This window comes from Entelurus aequoreus, linkage group LG15, assembly GCF_033978785.1.
Source record: "Entelurus aequoreus isolate RoL-2023_Sb linkage group LG15, RoL_Eaeq_v1.1, whole genome shotgun sequence".
Classification (NCBI taxonomy): domain Eukaryota; kingdom Metazoa; phylum Chordata; class Actinopteri; order Syngnathiformes; family Syngnathidae; genus Entelurus; species Entelurus aequoreus.
Genome location: NC_084745.1, coordinates 11,115,097 through 11,136,938, shown reverse-complemented (window position 1 = coordinate 11,136,938; position 21,842 = coordinate 11,115,097). Strand labels below are relative to the sequence as shown.

The 21,842-nt window shown below is 39.7% G+C and overlaps 1 protein-coding gene across 8 annotated transcripts in view; it reads right to left on the bottom strand.

Annotated features, from left to right (window-relative positions):
* pou6f2 (POU class 6 homeobox 2) overlaps positions 1–21,842 on the bottom strand; it is a 245,996-nt gene that overhangs the window by 187,735 nt on the left and 36,419 nt on the right. For 6 of the 8 annotated variants that reach the window (XM_062020832.1, XM_062020830.1, XM_062020835.1 and 3 more), the window contains exons 4-5: positions 12,887–13,003; positions 510–610 (exon numbers count right to left, since the gene is read on the bottom strand). In XM_062020832.1, coding sequence (XP_061876816.1) covers positions 510–610; positions 12,887–13,003 — 218 coding nt within the window. The remainder of the gene's footprint in view (positions 1–509; positions 611–12,886; positions 13,004–21,842) is intronic. The other 2 variants (XM_062020836.1, XM_062020837.1) reach the window with 1 other exon arrangement.

Genomic DNA, 21,842 nt, shown 5'->3' with positions numbered 1-21,842 from the left:
TAAATAATTACTTAAATGTGTCATTAACTAACTAAATGATTAAACATTTAATGAAATAAATAATTAAATGCAATTTTACGTTAAATACATTAATGACACATTAATAACACATTCATGCATTTAATTCAAGGTATAATGAATTAATGACACATTTAGGTAATTATTTGAAGATTTATTCATCTATTTAGTTTGTCTCAATTGGCCCTATATTTCAAACTTCCAGTTTCATCGTACTTCCTGTGTGTTTTCCTCATATTGCATATGTTTTGGTGGTTTGTGTGTGTTTTGGACGTTGCTGTGTGTTTGCCCCGCACTTGTGTGTTGTTGTTTTGTGAAGTTCCATGCGTTTTGGCAGTTTGCGTGTGTCTGCTCTTGTCGGCCACCGTACTAAGCACTTCGGCAAATGTGGGATATAAACATCAGGAGTCAACAGGGGAAAATGCTTTTCCACACAATTTGAGGTGACCCAATTATGGTCAGAACCAACACACTTTCAGTAGCCCACCCACCTGTGGACCCATGGTGGGATATCCTGGGTGAGACTGTCCCAGTTGACTTGGCTCGGAGGGACTGCTGCTGATGTCAGACTGGACTGAGCAGTCACGGGCTCCTAAGTATATAAAAAAAAGAAAGACTGGTGAGACGGTATAAAAATGAAGAACTCTTCAATTCCTTAAACGCTGCACACAGGAGAATGAAAACGTTCATCCCTACTGTGTTGCCTTTGTTATTATTTTTTTGACAACACTACAGTGCCCTCCAAAAGTATTGGAACAGTGAGGCCAATTCCTTTATTTTTGTTGTAGACTAAAAACATTTGGGTTTAACATCAAAAGATGAATATGAGACAAGAGATCAAGATTTCAGCTTTTATTTCCAGGTATTTACATCTGGATCTGATACACAACTTAGAAGATAGCATTAATTGTAATGGAACACAACATTTTTAGGTGAGCAAAAGTATTGGAACATATAAACTTAAAATAGATTAAAGTGAATAAGACTTAATATTTAGTTGCAAATCCTTTGCTTTCAATAACTACATCAAGCCTGTGAGCCATTGACATCACCAAACTGTTGCATTCTTCTTTTGTGATGCTTTTCCAGGCTTTCACCGCAGCCTCTTTCAGTTGTTGTTTGTTTTGGGGGGTTACTCCCTCCAGTCTCCTCTTCAGCAGGTAAAATGCATGCTCTATTGGGTTTAAGTCTGGAGACTGACTTGGCCAGTCTAAAACCTTCCACTTCTTGCCCACGATGAACTCCTTTGTTGTTTTGGCAGTGTGTTTTGGGTCGTTATCTTGCTGCATGACAAAGGATCTCCCAATCAGTTTGGTTGCATCTTTCTTTAAATTAGCAGACAAAATGTTTCTGTAGACTTCTGAGTTAATTTTGCTGCTGCCATCATGTGTTACATCATCAATAAAGATGAAAGAGCCCATCCCAGAAGAATGCATGCAAGCCCAAGCCATGACATTACCTCCGCCGTGTTTCACAGATGAGCGTGTATGTTTGGGATCATGGGCAGATCCTTTCTTTCTCCAAACTTTCGCCTTTCCTTCACTTTGGAAGAAGTTAAACTTTGTCTCATCAGTCCCATAAAACTTTTTCCTAGAATTTTTGAGGCTCATCTCTGTACCTTTTGGCAAATTCCAGCCTGGCCTTCCTATTCTTCTTGCTAATGAGTGGTTTGCATCTTCTGGTGTAGCCTCTGTACTTCTGTTCATGAAGTCTTCTGCCAACAGTAGATTGGGATACCTTCACTCCTGCCCTCCGGAGGTTGTTGCTGATGTCACTAACGGTTGTTTTAGGGTCTTTCTTTATAGCTCTCACAATGTTTCTGTCATCAACTGCTGATGTTTTCCTTGGTCTACCTGTTCGACCTCTGTTGCTTAGTACACAAGTGGTTTCTTTCTTCTTCAGGACATTTCAAATGGTTGTACTGGCTATGGCCAATGTTTGTGCAATGGCTCTGATTGATTGTCCATCTTCTCTCAGATTCACAATTGCTTCTTTTTCACCCATAGACAGCTCTCTGGTTTTCATGTTGGTTTTGCCTCTAAATGCAGTCTGCACAGGCAAAACCTATCCTACCCAATCTGAAACTGAGCTCAGACATTCAGTGCTATTTATTGTTTGAATAATCAATGTAATTGGGAGACATCTGGGCAACAAAACACACCTGTCAGTCACATGTTCCAATACTTTTGCTCTGATGAAAAATGGGTAGTTTCAAACAAAATGTGCTATCTTCTAAGTTGTGTATCAGATCCAGATGTAAATACCTGTAAATAAAAGCTGAAATGTTGATCTCTTGTCCCATTTTCATCTTTTGATGTCAAACCCAAATGTTTTCAGTCTACAACAAAAATAAACAAATTGGACTCACTGTTCCAATACTTTTGGAGGGCACTGTATATGGCGGTGCTGTTATTACACCCTTAAAAGTTGGATGGACTTCAACTTTCTCTTCAAAACACAGACTGTAAGTTCAGGGTGTTTAGCTGAATTGCCACAACATTTGGTACACACCTTTAGTGTACTGATAAGCACATATGTGTCAAATTTGAAAAAGATTTGCTGGAAAACAACCAAAACATTGCAACCAGCCTATAGTTGTGCGGTACCTTGACTTACGAGTGTTTTGAGATATGAGCCGTCTCTCTACTAACTTTATGCTTTGGGTTGTGAGCACAAATTTGGGTTACGAGCATCCCCACCGCAAGTTGTCAGAAGGAAACCCCGTAATCCAGACCTGGGCAAATTAAGGCCCGGGGGTCACTTGCGGCCCGTTAAGCTTTTTAATCTGGCACGCCGGACATTCCCAAATACATTTTTTAGATCATTAAGATGGAAACTGTAGCTGCTATTATGATGTGCAGTGATGTTTTCAAATGACCTTAAGTATTGAACTATACAAAGTATTTCAATGGTTGGAATCTGCGCTTTTGCATGATATACTAGTTACTATGGTAATGTAATTAGATACTATGGTAATCTAAGTCACAGCAGCTCAGACAAGGCACAAAGCAGTGTGGGTGGGGAGCGTTTCCACAGAGTGTTCCCAGAGTGGCCAGCCTGAAATGCGGGTGTCAGGGACAGACGCGCAAGGAGATTTTTTACAACAAAGTTCTTAAAGCTTAGTGATATATCAGATATATCAGACCGTAGGTGAGGTTTTTTTTTTAGCCTCAGTGTTCATATTTCGCTGTGTTTGTTGCGCTATTATTGCATTTTGTTTGTAAAATATGTCGATCGAGAGGGTGTGTGACGTTCATATGTTGTCAATATTCAGTATTTTATCGTTCACAGTTAATATTGTAAACCCCACATTCTTTATTTCCATGTACATTCTGGGTGTCTCATTCAGTAAAAAAATTTTAAATTCCATTCTGTTTTTTAAGGCGGTTGGTTTGTCATAACGTTTTAGCTGTCAATCAGACATTATTGTGAGGTTTTGTATTAGTGTTCCTAAAAATCAGATATACTGGCCCCCAACCCCATTTTTTTCTCTAGCTTTCGTGTTAAAGACACAAATTACATCCACAGTATTTCTTATTTTTAAAAGGCATATTAAATGATAAAAGTGTGCAGTTACGAGCTGTGTCGTAGAACAAATTAAACTCCTAAATTGAGATACTACTGTATCTTTATTATTGATGCTCTATGAAGAATGTTATGATCCCGAATATTTGAATACAACCCATTGGGGTGTCCTCAATTTTTAGTGTACAGTAAACGTAGGGCGACGTGGTGAGACAAGACGAAGAAGGGTCGAAAGGGTGATGGCAGTGTGGACGTGTCGGGGTGGAATTTGTATTTAAGTGTTTCATCAATAACCACTGTGGTGCTGAATAAATTACCCAGCAGCGGACAGGCTCATTGACAGTGGATGATGCATACTGGCGGGTCCCCGATGGCCCAGATTAGCGCTGAGAGATGGAGCTCCAGCGCAAACGGCGGGGCCATATTATCCAGCCATTTACATCAGCGAGTATCACTCATCTAAACCCACTCCCTGCCCCCCCTTCTGCACTCATGGCCTGCAGCGAGGCAGACACAATTAGACCTGCTTGCCACGAGGGCGGAGAGGACCAGAGTAGACGGGGACACGATAATACGCCTGCTGATGATGGCTGCAGGCGAGAGGAAGGAGGCCGGCGGTAGGATATCATAGTGGGTCTTGGCCTCGCGTCTCGTAATGTGGCGAGTCAGAGCCCTTTTGAGTCAAATGCTTTGACTTGGACACATTTGTGTAATTAGATTGCTAACAAAAAACGTCCCAAAATATAACAATGAGCACTTATATATTCATGAATATTATAAAACTCAAGTCAAAAATCCTTTATATGCCATGAGCGCTGGCGGTTTTCAAAGATCCTCTTTATCAGGTGCCCAACTTTTCCACAACTGTCCCACTCAAATATTAACAAATAATTATTAATCTTACTCTTGATTTAAATCATATTTAATAATTATATCTAACCTACTTACAGTTTGACAGAATAAACATTCTCAAATGATATGAAAGCATATGTTAATCACAAATATTGTTATTAAAGCAGGCTGATCACAAAAATAGATGCCAATTATACAGAACTTTCCTCCAGAAGGTCTTATCTTTGTCCATGTGATATCAGATGAAACCAAAATTGAGCTGTTTGGCCACAATACCCAGCAATATGTTTGGAGGAGAAATGGTGAGGCCTTTAATCCCAGAAACACCATTCCTACCGTCAAGCATGGTGGTGGTAGTATTATGCTCTGGGCCTGTTTTGCTGCCAATGGAACTGGTGCTTTAAATGGGACAATGAAAAAGGAGGATTACCTCCAAATTCTTCAGGACAACCTTAAATCATCAGCCCGGAGGTTGAGCTTTGGGCGCAGGACAATGACCCCAAACACACGTCAAAAGTGGTAAGGGAATGGCTAAATCAGGCTAGAATTAAGGTTTTAGAATGACCTTCCCAAAGTGCTGACTTAAATGTGTGGACAATGCTGAAGAAACAAGTCCATGTCAGAAAACCAACAAATTTAGCTGAACTGCATCAATTTTGTCAATAGGAGTGGTCAAAAACTCAACCGGAAGCTTGCCAGAAGCTTGTGGATGGCTACGGGCGGTATAGCTCGGTTGGTAGAGCGGCCGTGCCAGCAACTTGAGGGTTGCAGGTTCGATCCCCGCTTCCGCCATCCTAGTCACTGCCGTTGTGTCCTTGGACAAGACACTTTACCCACCTGCTCCCAGTGCCACCCACACTGGTTTGAATGTAACTTAGATATTGGGTTTCACTATGTAAAGCACTTTGAGTCACTTGAGAAAAAGCGCTATATAAATGTAATTCACTTCACTTCACTTCACTACCAAAAGTGCCTTATTGCAGTGAAACTTGCCAAGGGACATGTAAGCAAATATTAACATTGCCGTATGTATACTTTTGACCCAGCAGATTTGCTCACATTTTCAGTAGACTCATAATTCCACTAAAAAGAAAAAAAAAAAGAGTTGTAGAAATTATTGGAAACTCAAGACAGCCATGACATTATGTTCTTTATAAGTGTATGTAAACTTTTGACCACGACTGTATGCTGCAAAAAAGAGACTCTTTAAAACTGATGAAAAGTCAATGTACATACAATTATGCAGTGCTTAAATAAGTAAATTCTAAATAAATCAATAATAAATAATAATCTATGTTTCTTACATAAACTGTCAATAAAATTAAAGTGCAAATGAAAATACAGCTTCACCACTTTAGTCATAATTTGTGCGCTAAAGAAACTTCCCTATGACTGTAGCTCCAGACTTCTTGTTTGTTTTATATTGTCATTACTGCCACAAGTGGTGGGATAGTGTATTGCAGTACCGCAGCGGCCCATGTGGACCACAGCTGAGAAACAGATATTTTTGGAGCCCCTCTGAAGGACGCCCTGGCCCTATGGTTAAGAACCACTGCTCTATATGACAGGACACTCAGGCAAATCTTATGGTTGATGTTGATGACCATATCTGCTGTACAGATTTACTTTAGAAAAGAGAAGTGTTGGATACTTCTCTTGTTGCCTTATTTGTATTTGACTTCATTAAATGTTTGGGTAAAATATTATTTGAAAAAAACAGTTTTCTTTTAAGTAATATAGAAATTTATCACAGCTGTTTATGTATCTTATGGAGGAATGTAGTTAATCATAGAACTAGGATCCAATGTTATTAAAAAAGTATACATTTTGAATCAAGAATCGCTTTGAATCCAGAATCGATTCTGAATTTAATCGAATTGTGTCGTGCCCAAAGATTCACATCCCTGGTATTAACACAAAAATGACAACGAACGTTATTGCACCTTTGTAATTCCAACTTTCACCACAGCGTCAGTTGCTATGTAGAGTAGCGCTTTCCATCCTTTTCACCAGACTGCGTTGCAAAACCCACCCTCTCTTCCTCTCACGCAAGATCCACCCAAGAATGGAGCCTATGAATCCCTTACCTATTGTATTTTTTTTTTCTCTCAAAAAGGAAGGAAACATAAAATGATGCGGTGGGCCAGATCCGGACCCCGGGCCATGATAAATACTGTATTTTCGGACTATAAGGCACACTTAAAATCATTTTTTTCCCTCAAAACACGACGGTGCGCCTTATAACCCGGTGCGCCTAATGTACGGAATAATTCTGGTTTTGCTTACCGACCTCGAAGCAATTTTATTTGGTACATGGTGTAATGACAAGTGTGACCAGTAGATGGCAGTCTTACATAAAATATATGTGTAGATTGCAATATGATGACAATATGACTCAAGTAAACACCAACATTTTATATGTTCTATTGAAAATATAGAACATTACACACGGCACTCAAAAATCTATCAAAATGTTTTAGTACAACTTTGGTAAGGTATGAAGCCGCACCGCTTTATGGATTGTACAGAGCTTCAACATACGAGTATTATTATGGTGTGTGTATAAGGTAAGACTTATTATCTGGCGTTTTGTTTCACAATATTATGCAAAGCAACTTTTCTTACCTTCTGGTACCTGCTGATCTGTATTTGGGATCTGCATAAGTCCAGAAAAATTACGCGAGTCCGCCTTTGTAGTCCGTGCCAACATCGTAGTCGATAAGCTTCTTCTTTTTCGCTATCTTCTTGTTATGGGACATTCATCCTCTGCTGTTGCCATTTCTAATATAAAGTAGTGTAAAGTTCTTACTTATATCTATCAGTAAACTCGCCATGAAAGCGCTAAAACATACCGGTGTAGTGAGTTTACATTATTCACCCAAGGAACTTAAGTTATTAGAGAGTTCCGGTCGGACGGTTTTCACAGGACACAACTTGTTGTTGTTTATGGATGAGGAGATGCTGCTCCGTTATTGATTTAAGTAAAGTCTGAATGTCATTAAAACAGTTAGCTCCATCTTTTGACACTTCTTCCACTCCCGGCTTTGCACGCTACACCGCTACAACAAAGATGACGGGGAGAAGACGCTGCCGAAGATGAGCCACGTAAATAAGACCGCCCACAAAACGGCGCATCCTGAAGCGACTGTAAGAAAGCGGCTTGAAGATGATCTGTAACACATAATCTATGCAACATTTTGACCAAAGAACCATCATTACATGTTATGTAGACCACAATGAAGTGTTTTCAATATATAAAAAAAAAATTATAATATGACTACTTTAATGCACCCTATAATCCGGTGCGCCTTATATATGAAAAAAGATCGAAAATAGACCATTCATCGGCAGTGCACTTTATAATCCTGTGCACTCTATGGTCCGGAAAATACGGTAATCTGGTAATGGGCTGTTGCACGGTTATTGAGTGGCGGCTACGAAAAACATGTTTATGCCTAAAATCAACCGTGATCTTCTCAATAAAGACAATGAAAGTAGTGGACGAGTGTTTCGTCATCGCGCACAGCAGAATAAAGTGGATGTGGTGGAGGAAGTTCAGTCAGCCGTGTTTAAATGAGACTGAAAGCCACACGCTCTTGTTAAATAAAGCGCACGATGCTTACAAAAAAAAAACAATCACCTTTTAGTGTAAAAATTGATTTTCTTAAATGGACTATCGCAGCCCTGATGCGTTGTGGCTTTTTACTCACAGATGAATAGTTGTTGGGGTGTTTTTGATAAATACAAGCCAAAGCCTTGGTGCAGGAGTCTGATAAAATGTCCGATTGAATAGCTTTGCCAGCAAGATCTCATTGCCTGTCAAGTGTATTTATGCAAGGCATTTTAAACTCAACCTACGCCAAGTGAAATCACTTCATCTCCCCATAAAATTCAAATAATTGGTGAATGGCGTGACCCGACAGATGAACCTCAAGCATTTGATGTGAAAGCACAAAGGGAGGCCTGCTTTTTTTTCTCCCAGACCGGTTCCTACCTCTGGCTCTCGGTGAAGGTCCACATAGTCTCTTATCAAGTTAGCGAGGACGTTTTGACAAGCGTTGTCTCTTTTCACCAATTATTTCCTCCATTATGGATCACAATGCACAGCGCCGCCCTGTGCACTCGGCCATATGACTTTGTGACTCTGGTGGACTCCCGATACAAACCTTACAAGCAGCTGTACTATTTGGAATAAATAGAGAGATTTTCGGACAATAAGGCGCACTTAAAATCCTTTAATTTTCTCAAAACTCGACAGTGCGCCTTTAACCTTATGTACGGAATAATTTTGGTTGTGCTTACCGACCTCAAAGCTAATGTATTTGGTACATGGTGAAATGATTAAGTGTGACCAGTAGATGGCAGTCACACATAAGAGATATGTGCAGACTGCAGTAAGATGGCAGTCACACAAGAGATACATGTAGACAGCAATATGACTCAAGTAAACAACACCAAAATTGTATATATTCCTTTGAAAATATAGAACATTACACACGGCGCTCAAAAATCTATTACAATGTTTTAGTACGACTTTGGTAAGCTATGAAGCCACACCGCTTGATGTGCTTCAACATACGAGTATTATTATGATGTGAACATAAGGTAAGACATATTATCTGGCGTTTTGCTTCACAATATTATGCAAAAGCAACTTTTCTTACCTTCTGGTTTCTGCTGATCTGTATTTGGGATCTGCATAATTCCTGAAAATTTGTGCGCGTCCGCCTTTGTAGTCCGTGTAGTCTGTAGTCGATAAGCTTCTTCTTTTTCTCAATTTCCTTGTTATGGGACATTCATTCTCCGCTGTTGCCATTTCTAATATAAAGTAGTGTAAAGTTCTTACTTATCTGTCAGTAAACTCGCCATGAAAGCGCTAAAACATACCGGTGTAGTGAGTTAAATTATTCACCCAAGGAACTTTAGTTTTTAGAGAGTTCCGGTCAGACGGTTTTTCACGGGACACATTTCCAGCATTGTTGCACTAGTGAGCCACGGATGAGGAGATGCTGCTCCGTTATTGATTTAAGTAAATTCTGAATGTCATTAAAACAGTTAGCTCCATCTTTTGACACTTCTTCCACTCCCGGCCTTGCACGCTACACCGCTACAACCGAGATGACAGGGAAAAGACGCTGCCGAAGGTGAGCCACGTAAATAAGACCGCCCACAAAACGGCGCATTCTGAAGCGACTGTCAGAAAGTGACTTGAAGATGATCTGTAAAACATAATCTATGCAACATTTTGACCAAGAAACCACAATTACATGTTATGCTATTACTGTTTAAAAAAACAAAACAAAAAAAAACTGGTAACTCAGCCACCAGAATGTTACTGTAAAATGTACGGTGTTTTACACCAAATTTCTGTATATTGAAAATCTGTAACATCGTTTTTTTAATGTTAAAATTCTGGTGAATGAGATGGCAGGTTTTTTTTACTGTAAAATCTGTGGCCATTTTTTACAGTGCGTTACTGTAAATTGAAAAACAGTACAACTGTTATTTTTACAGTAAAATGTTGGCGATTGAGTTGCGTTTTGTTTTTTTTACAGTGCATTACTATAAATTGAAAAAAAAAATCACTGTTGCTTTTACCGCAAATTTCTGGCTTACGAGCTTTTACTTTTTACCATTCTATTATTTTACAGTGCATTGCTATGAAAGGAAAAATAACACATGAGATTCATATGGCCACATTTCGTCACGATTTACCTGACACATGAAACGTGATTAATTGGGGGTGTGATGGAAAACATTTATGTGCCTTTGTATCAAATACAACATTACTGTGTAGAGCACATTCTAGCCTATACTTGGTTCACTCATTTTGAAAGTAACAACTTCTCTATTCTGATTAACCGGTATTTTTTAGAGGCGGTATAGTACTGAATATGATTAATTAGTATCGCGGTACTATACTAGTACCGGTATACCGTACAACCCTACTGTACCACTGATGTTTTTACAGTAAATTCCACTAACTTTTTTTTACAGTGTAGCCTTGCGGCCATGCCATCCATCAATGATTGTGCAGAATAAAAGAGGTCCGTATGAATATGTATTAAATTTGATAGCCACCCTTTGGCGAGCCAAACAAAATGCCACGACGGGCCAAATTTGGCCCGCGGGTAGCACTTTGGTCATCTCTGGCTAAGACAATTCTCTATATCAAGATATTTAATTAACAATGGAAGCTTTTTTCTTTTTCATCTTTCAAAATAACTTGGAGCGCCCCCTTTGCAAATATCTGTAACGTTAACATGTTTATCGCCAGGGTTGAAATCAATAATAAATAAATACACATGTGCGCCTTCCCCCCCTTAAGAATTGCCGCAATTTCTTTGAGTCAATTAAACAGCTGAAAGGGAAGATTCCCAGGGAGTTTATCGTCAATTATTCTTTGATGAGCAAACCCCAAATAAATATTTTATATTTAATTTCTAAGAATGGATTTCTAGATGGAGATAAATCCTGGAAAATATCTGACTGTAACTCAACCGAAAGGCTTGAGGGGATGTTTATATGTGAGAAGGGGGGGAGTGTGAGTACGTTTAATGCGGAACGCAGCAGTACAAGTGGCCCTAAATGACACTGTCACTCCCCATGCATCAAATCATCTTCTCACGGCGACACTAACATGAAGACACTTTCAGAGGAAATGTATTTAAATGTAACGCGATAATGAAAAAGCGCAGGGTTTATTGCAGCGATATAGCCCGGCATAAATTCCGAGCCATCGATCACAAAGTGCCCACTGGAGAGGTGCTGTGTGTGTGTGCGTGTGACTTCACTGGTCCTAATGCACGGTGCCCCGAGGACTCCGGCACAAAACAATTAGCCTGGATTTCATAAAGCAATCAGCATGCCACCTTGCCTAATGCAGCCGCTTCGCACATTGACAGTTTGAATAAAATGGCTGTTATTGAAAGCTTTGTGTTCGGGTTAGCTTCGGCTTCGGTGCATTTATGAATCAATTTCTGCCCATAAAAAGAAGCCGTAACACTTAAGCTATTTTAAGTGCAAATGTATTATGTAAGTTGTCAAATGTACCAGAAAGGCCTGGTAACGATTCAGGCTATTCACCACTCGCGAGCGCTCAAGCCCCATTTCTATAATGGCCCTTTTCAAAGTGCCCGGCAGAGCGCATGTGTCAATCATTTCCCCCACGCGGAAACACAATCCCGCCGGAAGATTTTCACACGTGAAGACATTTGAACTGTCTGTTAATTACAGGCTGTATGTTAATAATTCGGATAAACTAAACAATACCATCTCGAGCAGTGTTACTTAACCACAGCGGGCCGCCAAAAAAATATCTGTTTCTCAGCTGTGGTCCGTGTGGGCCGTAGCGGTACTCAGTTGTAATGCACTTTTCCACCACTTGTGGCAGTAATGACAATATCAAACAAACAAAGTCATAGGGAAGTTTCTTTAGCGCAAAAACCAGAACTAAAGTGAGGATTGTTCATTTTATTGACAGTTAACTAAAGAAACATATATCCTTTTACTATTTATTATTAATTTAGTTACAATTTAACAATTTTAGCACTGCATAATTGTATGTAAAATTCCCTTCTTTAACAGCAAATTTTATTCATATTTATTTTCAATGTTTTTTGTTTTTTTTAGGTTTGTCCTGTTAAACTGTAAATAGGGTAGATGTTGGTATTGAATACAATTAAAATTAAGAGTAGGATTTCTAATTTCAGTCTTAATATTTGAGTGGGCTCCCGGCCCCAATGTAGTGGAAAAGTTGGGCTCCGAGGTCAAAAGGGTTAAGAACCCCTGATCTAGAGCAGTTCTTCTCAAATAGTGGGGGAGGGCGGTGCAATTTGACCCCAGGGAAACATGCTTTATCAGTATCATGCTTTGAACCCAGCTTCGAAAAGCTATGCACTACAGAAGGTGCTCATTGCAGCCACTAATCCTGACTTCCTCATTATGATAAAAAGAAAAAATACATCTGCACAAATTGTTTTATTAAATTGTATTTTGTAGGTTAAAGTGCTCCCGAGTTAATGTTGCGGATCTATTTGAATTTATTATTTATTGACTTTATTTTATTGTCCATAGTCAGCTGGGATAGGCTCCAGCTCCCGCCCCTGAAGATATTCTTATTGATCCAGGTCATTGTATTCTCAGGCCATTGAATTGATTGTAAATGGACTTTTCTGGTTGTCTTAAAAGTTAAAGTTAAAGTACCAATGATTGTCACACACACACTAGGTGTGGTGAAATTTGTCCTCTGCATTTGACCCATCCCCTTGTTCACCCCCTGGGAGGTGACGGGAGCAGTGAGCAGCAGCAGTGGCCGCGCCCGGGAATCATTTTTTGGTGATTTAACCCCTAATTCCAGCCCTTGATGCTGAGTGCCAAGCAGGGAGGTAATTGGTCCCATTTTTATAGTCTTTGGTTTGAACTCACGATCTACCAATCTCAGGGCGGACACTCTAACCACAAGGCCACTGAGCCTGAGAAAACATGTCACCTGGCTTCATCAAGTCATGCTCATTGACCAACTGGGACAGCCGTAGTCTGAGAGGATGGTGAAGAATCCAAGCTTTTATCCACGAAGGTAGTGGCTTGCCCTCCAAAAATGGTGTGCCTGATGACGACAGATAAAATTAACGGACGATTATGGTAAAAATATTATTTACGATCATTTTTATTGATATTCAAATCACGATTATTTACACGTTTATTTATTAATTTGAAAACATGAGTATCTATTGTACGACCAAAACCCAAATTTAAATCATTTAAAAGAACACCCAGATATAAATTAGGAACTAATAAACAAGTACAATAATAACTACAACAATAAATTAAGATAACAATAACATTCAATTTCTCGGTTTTAAGTTTTTTTAATTCTGTTCTTTACCTTTAACACTTATTTTACTACCTTAGAGTGTGTGCTTTGTGTGTCATAATAAAATGTAATAAAATGTTCATTAAGTGCAAAATCCTTACATTTATTGTTGCAATACACCTTTGGACCATTTTGACCTGTATTTTAAGTCAAAACATAATAATTTTGCAAATGTATCAATAGGTGCTTTAAGTACATTAGGCTTGTGTAAACATACTTTTTAAAAATCTTTATTTTGTTAGCGCAGTCAGATCGAACTGTTATTGTGAAGGGGGTAAATGTGCTGCTGTTCTGAGCTTGACGAGTAAGGCAACGACTTGAGGCTGTTAAAAGAGAGAGCCTCTCAAGTTGTGATTTCTGTCCTGTTTGTACATTGATCTTACATCGATGATGTCGTTCACAACAACACAAGCAGATGAGATGTGTTGCGGGTGGGTATGGATTGTTCTTGCTAGCTTCAGCTTCGTGGTTTAGTCGCTGTTTCAAGTGGATGCCTGGACATTGTTTAGTTCAGGACGGGGCAGTTGAGTGTTTCGGGGATCAATGGATGAATCAATTTTCCTGATATTCTGCGTTTAACTGCGGGTTTTAGTTTTTTTGGGGCAATTCTCTGGCCCTGTTCACATTGGACACCAAATCTGATTTTTTTTGCCCTCAAGTGACACAGATCGGATATTTTTGGCCAGTCTAAACGCTCCAAAGTGCTTCAAATCCCATCTTTTCGCATCATATTCAGGCCTCATCAGGAGGTAGCCCAAATCCAATTGGAATCTCTCATCTTTTCAAAAATGACTGCAACATAAACGGAAATGAGACCTGAATGCGAATAACGAGCTACGCCATTCGTGTTTACAGGAAAAGACACAGCCCGCCAGCGGAAGTGGATACGTCATTACAACATCCGGTTTTGGTGAGCAAAGTATTTTTTCCGCAGCGGAATGTTCGCTGCATCACTCGTCAATGTGATAACAAATTGTCAATTATTCATTTTAATAGCAGAAGCTTATATGCAAACTACAACAATATTAAGAACTTTTTGGAACACATCAACGAACCCTTCAAAGTGATTGCTGTCACAGAAACATGGATTGATGATAAAAAAGGAATACATTTTGATCTGGAAGGATATGAACTAAACTACATCAACAGAACCAACAAAAATGGAGGAGTAGCTGTGTATGTGATGAAGAACCTGAACTACAAAGTGGTAAAAAACATTAATTTGCTATAGATAATATCTTAGAATGTACAACCATTGAAATATGTCAGGAAAAAAGCAAAAACATATTCATCAGTTGTATATATAGATCACCCAAGTCAAGTATAGAAACATTATTGTGATTACTTATGGAGTATATTGTGAATAAATTGAGAACAGGAAGTGAACAAAAGTTTTAGCAACTGTTATGTAAAGGAAAAGGGGTAGGATTAAATAAGCTCTGCTTCTTCCTACTCCTTTTGGAACATGTTGAAAAGAGAAACTGGAAATTGTGATGTATCATGTTGTATGCTTGCATGTTCGAAATAAACTCAAACTCAAACTCAATAGTGCGCGAATAATAGACTAAATGTAATATATGAAGATAGACATACTTTGAAGAAATAGTGAAAATTGAAGGACCGTAAATGTTGTGTACTCTTTGGCGTATTTGCGTACATTGCGTAAGTTGTTTACATAAGTGACTTGAAAGATAAAGCTAACGTAGATCCACACTAATGTCCGTGACTCCTCTGCTTAACAGCCGTAAAAATGTTAGTTCGAACAAGGGTTGTAAATCTTTGGGCACCGCACAGTTCAATTCGTTTAAATTCTTGGGGGTAACGATTCGATTCAGAATCGAGAAAATCAGTACTTTTTTAATAACATTGGGTGCCAGTTCTATGATTTAATACATTCCTCCATAAAATAGATAAACAACTCTAATAAATTCAACCCAAACATTCAATAAAGTCAAGTACAAATAAAGCAAGGGAGCTATTGCACACTTCTCTTTTCTAAAGTAAATATGTACAGCAAATCTCCATCAGCTATATGATTTGCCTGAGTGGCTGGACAGGAAGGAATTTTTTTTTTTTAATTATAAATGGGATTTTTTTAAAATTGATTAAGAATCGTTACAAATGTGGGCTCTGTACCGAGGATGTCTTTGTGGCTTGTGCAGCCCTTTGAGACACTTGTTATTTAGGGCTATATAAATAAACATTGAAGTGTGAAGTGAAGTGAATTATATTTATATAGCGCTTTTCTCTAGTGACTCAAAGCGCTTTACATAGTGAAACCCAATATCTAAGTTACATTTAAACCAGTGTGGGTGGCACTGGGAGCAGGTGGGTAATGTGTCTTGCCCAAGGACACAACGGCAGTGACTAGGATGGCGGAAGCGGGGATCGAACCTGGAACCCTTAAGTTGCTGGCACGGCCACTCTACCAACCGAGCTATACCGCCCCATTTGACTGATTGATTGATTACAAATAAGAAACACCTCTTGTTAGAACCCCACCAACTATATTACCCTATATCTATTAATTCATACATGATATAAATTTGATTTACTTTCACGTACAAAACCCTAATTTTTAAGGTGTGGTGGCTTTTATTTTGCAAAGTAGGAGTAGCAGTAGTAGCAACTTCCTTCCTCCTTACGGAATCCGTTCAACTTCCTTTGTTTTCACTTTATTGAAGTGTGCATGCAAATGACGTCCAGGCCACATTGGTGCCTGTGGCCGTTTATACTGGAGTCTGACAAAGATCATATTTGACTTGTAATCTAAACAGTCAGCTGGACAAAATCAGACTTCGAAAAAATCCGATCTGGGCCACTTTGGACTGCAGTATAAACGTAGTCTGTGATTCCGTCTGTGGTTACGTTAACGTGGAAATCATATGGCCTTGCTTATTTTTTGTTGAATTTAGTAATTATTAGGCATACTAGCGCTGTTTTGAATAAAAAGTAGCAACCATGGTGAAATCCCAAACTTCTAGTAGACGTGGTTTTTTTTCATTTATCCGTTTCAAGCTCGGGAATTTGCATGGAATTTGCATGCACGTTGGTCGTTTTTTTCCCGATTAATATACACTATATTGCCAAAAGTATTTGGCCACCTGCCTTGAATCATATATGAACTTGAAGTGCCATCCCATTCCTAACCCATAGGGTCCACCTTTTGCAGCTATTACAGCTTCAACTCTACTGGGAAGGCTGTCCACAAGGTTGCAGAGTGTGTTTATAGGAATTTTCCACCATTCTTCCAAAAGCGCATTGGTGAGGTCACACACTGATGTTGGTCGAGAAGGCCTGGCTCTCAGTCTCCGTTCTAAATTATCCCAAAGGTGTTCGGTTTCAGGTCAGGACTCTGTGCAGGCCAGTCAAGTAAATAAATAAATACATGGGTTATACTTGTATAGCACTTTTCTACCTTCAAGGTACTCAAAGCGCTTTGACAGTATTTCCACATTCACCCATTCACACACACATTCACACACTGATGGCGGGAGCTGCCATGCAAGGCGCTAACCAGCAGCCATCAGGAGCAAGGGTGAAGTGTCTTGCCCAAGGACACAACGGACGTGACTAGGATGGTAGAAGGTGGGGATTGAACCCCAGTAACTAGCAACCCTCCGATTGCTGGCACGGCCACTCTACCAACTTCGCCACGCCTTTATGGACCTTGCTTTGTGCACTGGTGCACAGTCATGTTGGAAGAGGAAGGGGCCCGCTCCAAACTGTTCCCACAAGGTTGGGAGCATGGAATTGTCCAACATGTTTTGGTATCCCGGAGCATTCAAAGTTCCTTTCACTGGAACTAAGGGGCCAAGCCCAACTTCTGAAAAACAACCCCACACCATAATTCCTACCACTTCATGGCTGAGTTGCTGTCTTTTCCAAACTCTTCCATTTTCTTATAATAAAGCCGACAGTTGACTTTGGAATATTTAGGAGCGAGGAAATTTCATGACTGGATTTATTGCACTGGTGGCATCCTATGACAGTTCCACGCTGGAAATCACTGAGCTCCTGAGAGCGGCCCATTCTTTCACAAATGTTTGCGGAAACAGTCTCCATGCCTAAGTGCTTGGTTTTATACACCTGTGGCCAGGCCAAGTGATTAGGACACCTGATTCTCATCATTTGGATGGGTGGCCAAATACTTTTGGCAATATAGTGTATCTTTATGATCGTGAGAAGCCAAAATCGAGATCCAGATTAAAATTTGATTAATCGGGCAGTCCTAGAAGTGACTATTTTTGTGTCTGACATTTTTTTTTTGTATCTCTGTCCTACACGAGCAAATTGGGACTGTACAGGTCAATTTTTTGTGTACCTTTTACAATGGGAACACAACACAGTGTGTACCATGAAGAGATGAAGCGTATAATCACAGCGCTTGGTGGAAACAAGGCCACATAAGTGAAAGTCAATGGTGATACCCCCGCCTATCAAATTCGATGAACACCCCCCCTACCCATTCCCTCTCCGGTTTGCATGCAAGCTGCTGACAGATAAGTTGGGACACAAACAACCTGATGGTGACACGATCTATTAATGTGATCAGATGTGTCGTGTGCTGTTGGTTGTGTGGCACAGTGATGCATAAAGGATAAACATTCCATCAATACTGCAGCTAAATGCCCCAGATTGTTTGGCCATTGATTTTGTCCACAGTACTTAAAAAAGTTGATATAGCGGCGAGACACACATGGGGAGACATAGAATTCCACCTACAGCAGACTGGAATAAGGTCAACATATAACACAAAAGGCCGAGTGCTGCGTGGAAGTGTGCGGCCCCGGCACGCAGCGTGGGCCGAATAACTATTTACTTACCTCCTTGTAGGATGCCAGCGAGCTAAATACATCTGTGATTTAAAGGCCTACTGAAATGAATTTTTTTTATTTAAACAGAGATAGCAGATCCATTCTATGTGTCATACTTGATCATTTCGGAATATTGCCATATTTTTGCTGAAAGGATTTAGTAGAGAACATCGACGATAAAGTTCGCAACTTTTGGTCGCTGATAAAAAAAGCCTTGCCTGTACCGGCAGTAGCGTGATGTCGCAGGTTGAAAGGCTCCTCACATTTCCCCATTGTTTACACCAGCAGCGAGAGCGATTCAGACCGAGAAAGCGACGCTTACCCCATTAATTTGAGCGAGGATGAAAGATTTGTGGATGAGGAACGTCAGAGTGAAGGACTAGAGTGCAGTGCAGGACGTATCTTTTTTCGCTCTGACCGTAACTTAGGTACAAGGGCTCATTGGATTCCACACTTTCTCCTTTTTCTATTGTGGATCACGGATTTGTATTTTAAACCACCTCGGATACTATATCCTCTTGAAAATGAGTCGAGAACGCGAAATGGACATTCACAGTGACTTTTATCTCCACGACAATACATCGGTGAAGCACTTTAGCTACGGAGCTAACGTGATAGCATCGTGCTTAAATGCAGATAGGAACAAAATAAATAAATCCCTGACTGGAAGGATAGACAGAAGATCAACAATACTACTATCAGGAGACACCGAACCAAACACTGGACCTGTAACTACACGGTTAATGCTGTGCCGCCTGTCGAAGCCTAGCAATGCTGTTGCTAACAACGCCATTGAAGCTAACTTAGCTACGGGACCTCGTCAGAGCTATGATAAAAACATTAGCGCTCCACCTACGCCAGCCCTCATCTGCTCATCAACACCCGTGCTAACCTGCGTTCCAGCGATCGACGGCGCGACGAAGGACTTCACCCGATCATCGATGCGGTCGGCGGCTAGCGTCGGATAGCACGTCTGCTATCCAAGTAAAAGTCCTCCTGGTTGTGTTGCTGCAGCCAGCCACTAATACACCGATCCCACCTACAGCTTTCTTCTTTGCAGTCTCCATTGTTCATTAAACAAATTGCAAAAGATTCACCAACACAGATGTCCAGAATACTGTGGAATTTTGCGATGAAAACAGAGCTGTTTGTATTGAGATACAATGTGTCCGAATACTTCCGTTTCAACCATTGACGTCACGGGCAAACGTCATCATACATAGACATTTTCAACTGGAAGTTTCGCGGGAAATTTAAAATTGCACTTTATAAGTTAACCCGGCCGTATTGGCATGTGTTGCAATGTTAAGATTTCATCATTGATATATAAACTATCAGACTGCGTGGTCGGTAGTAGTGGCTTTCAGTAGGCCTTTAACTCCCACCAAAGCCCTCAACAATAACACACGGCATAATCTGCTGCCAATAACGCCAGGTGCTCTTAGCAAGATGGCTCCCACCGGACCTCCGAGGGGAGTAATACCGTGTTTAGAGCTGGGGGAAAGTCAATAGAGTTTCTGGTGGGGGGCGACGGAAAGCTTCTGAGTGGCTGCCTGTAACGCTATTAGCCGCGTTATAGCCAGCGCTGGCAGAGATGTCATTACATTAATTAAGAGGCTCGGCGGGGCAGAAGGGAGAAGAGGCCAGGGCGCTCTCCACGAGCCTCCGACATTAAAGCCTTACTCATCGCGCTCGGGGGAAAAATCCAAGTCTTTAATTAAACTGGCAAAAAGGGGAATTAATGGCGTTTAGAAAGGACACAGGAGACGAAGCAGTAAGCCGGGTTTTATACTTTAGTGAGCATAAAAACAGTTTTGATTACTCCCCGATATTTACAACGCTGTTTTTTCAACATTAGAGAAGGAAGGTGACCTCAGGGAAACAAATTTAAGACAAAAAGCTTTTAGCATATCAATATGTGGAGTGAATTTGAAAGAAAAAGTCGATTTAGGAACTGAGGAAATGTACTATTATGAGACGTGCTGACAACCACAATGTCTGATGTCATTTATTCTCAATGTGTCATCAGTAATTGCTGAAAAACTGGGAAGGGGTACAATGAATTAAGCTCTGCTTCGTCCGACTGCTTTTCTGACATGAAATGTGGACGTGGCGTTACTTAAAAGGGAAACTGCACTTTTTTCTGGAATTTTGTCTCTCGTTCACAATCATTTTCAGAGACAAGAGAAAAGTTTTGGGTTTTTTCCCGCTTTCTCATATGTCTCGTTCTTGGGAGCAATAGGAGCAATCAACTTTACCTCTGAATCACTTTAAAAATACATTTAAAAATCAACAACAATACTTAATTTACCTTCCGTAACCTGTATAATAACCAAGCTGTGGCTACATTCTTATTGTAAGAGAGAACACTGAGGAACTCTTTTTTCTAGCGTACTAACACATCGGCGTGCTGCAGTATTAGCCGTAAAAGCTAACTATGGAAAGAGATAAGCAAGGAACTCTGTCAACACGAAACGCGTTTCAGTTTATAATGCACAACACAATGCGGTAAGACACCAATCTGTACTGACTGAATAACATGAAAAATCATATTGCAGTATCTGTAAAGTATTATTTCATGTTTTGTTTGCACACAGCCAGCCAGACAACGTATGTACTGTAGTGTACAGTGATAATCAATAATATAGTGACTCACTCGATGGACAGTTATCGGTTTGGTCAAGCCGGGCACGTTTGCAGTTGATTTGGTTAAGCAATCCATAAATTCGGCATAGCTTGGCTCAAAAGTTCCAGATTTGCAGCTTGACCATGTTGTCCTCTCTCGGCTTCCGTCTGGTCCAACGTTTCAGCCTCTTCTTTGCTTCTATAAGCAGCAGTTCATCCTCCGTATATTTAGTTTCAAAAAGATAAGGCTGGGAATCTTAATTAGTTAAAAATATAGTCGTCTTCGTTGTCTACTACCAAGTCTGCCATGTTTAGAAAACACACTTGTGTTTGATTCGGGGAGTAGGAACAAATTTGTTGCAGGAAGTTGGCAGTGCGCTGCTATGGAAACGGAAATAAATGCGCCGAAGAATTGCATAAAATGACAAAAATACTGTAAATATTGAACATATTACTTATTGTTATGAACATGTCTGTTACATTATATATAGACTTACAGTGTGTATATTGTACATATTACATATTGTTATGAAGGTGTCTGTTACTACATTATATATATACTAGCAGTGTGTATATAAATCATACTACATATTGTTATGAAGGAGTCCGTTACTACATTATATATATACTTGCAGTGTGTATATAGTGTACATAAAACATATTACATATTGTTATAATGGTGTCTATTACAATATCATATGTATACTTGCAGTGTGTTTATAAAACATATTACATATTGTTATAAAGGTGTCTATTACAACATTATATATATATACTTGCAGTGTGTATATAAAACGTTGATGGAGAGTTTTGAAGTTGTTTTAGAGGCTTTGCAGGCTACCATTAGCCGCATCTTGCAAGCATTTTTTATCATCTTCAAAATCCTAAAAAGAAAAGACGTGTGTTCTTGTCCCTCACAATGATTGTGAACAATAGGCAACATAAAAAAAAATGCAGTTCCCCTATAATGTAAGGCTGCAGCTAACGATTATTTTTCTATCGATTAATCTATAGATTATTTTTTCGATTAATCGGTTAATCTATAGATTATTTTTTTCGATTAATCTATAGATTATTTTTCCTTTTACCGATTATTTTTTTTATTCAAAATGAAGATAAAAAAATAAATG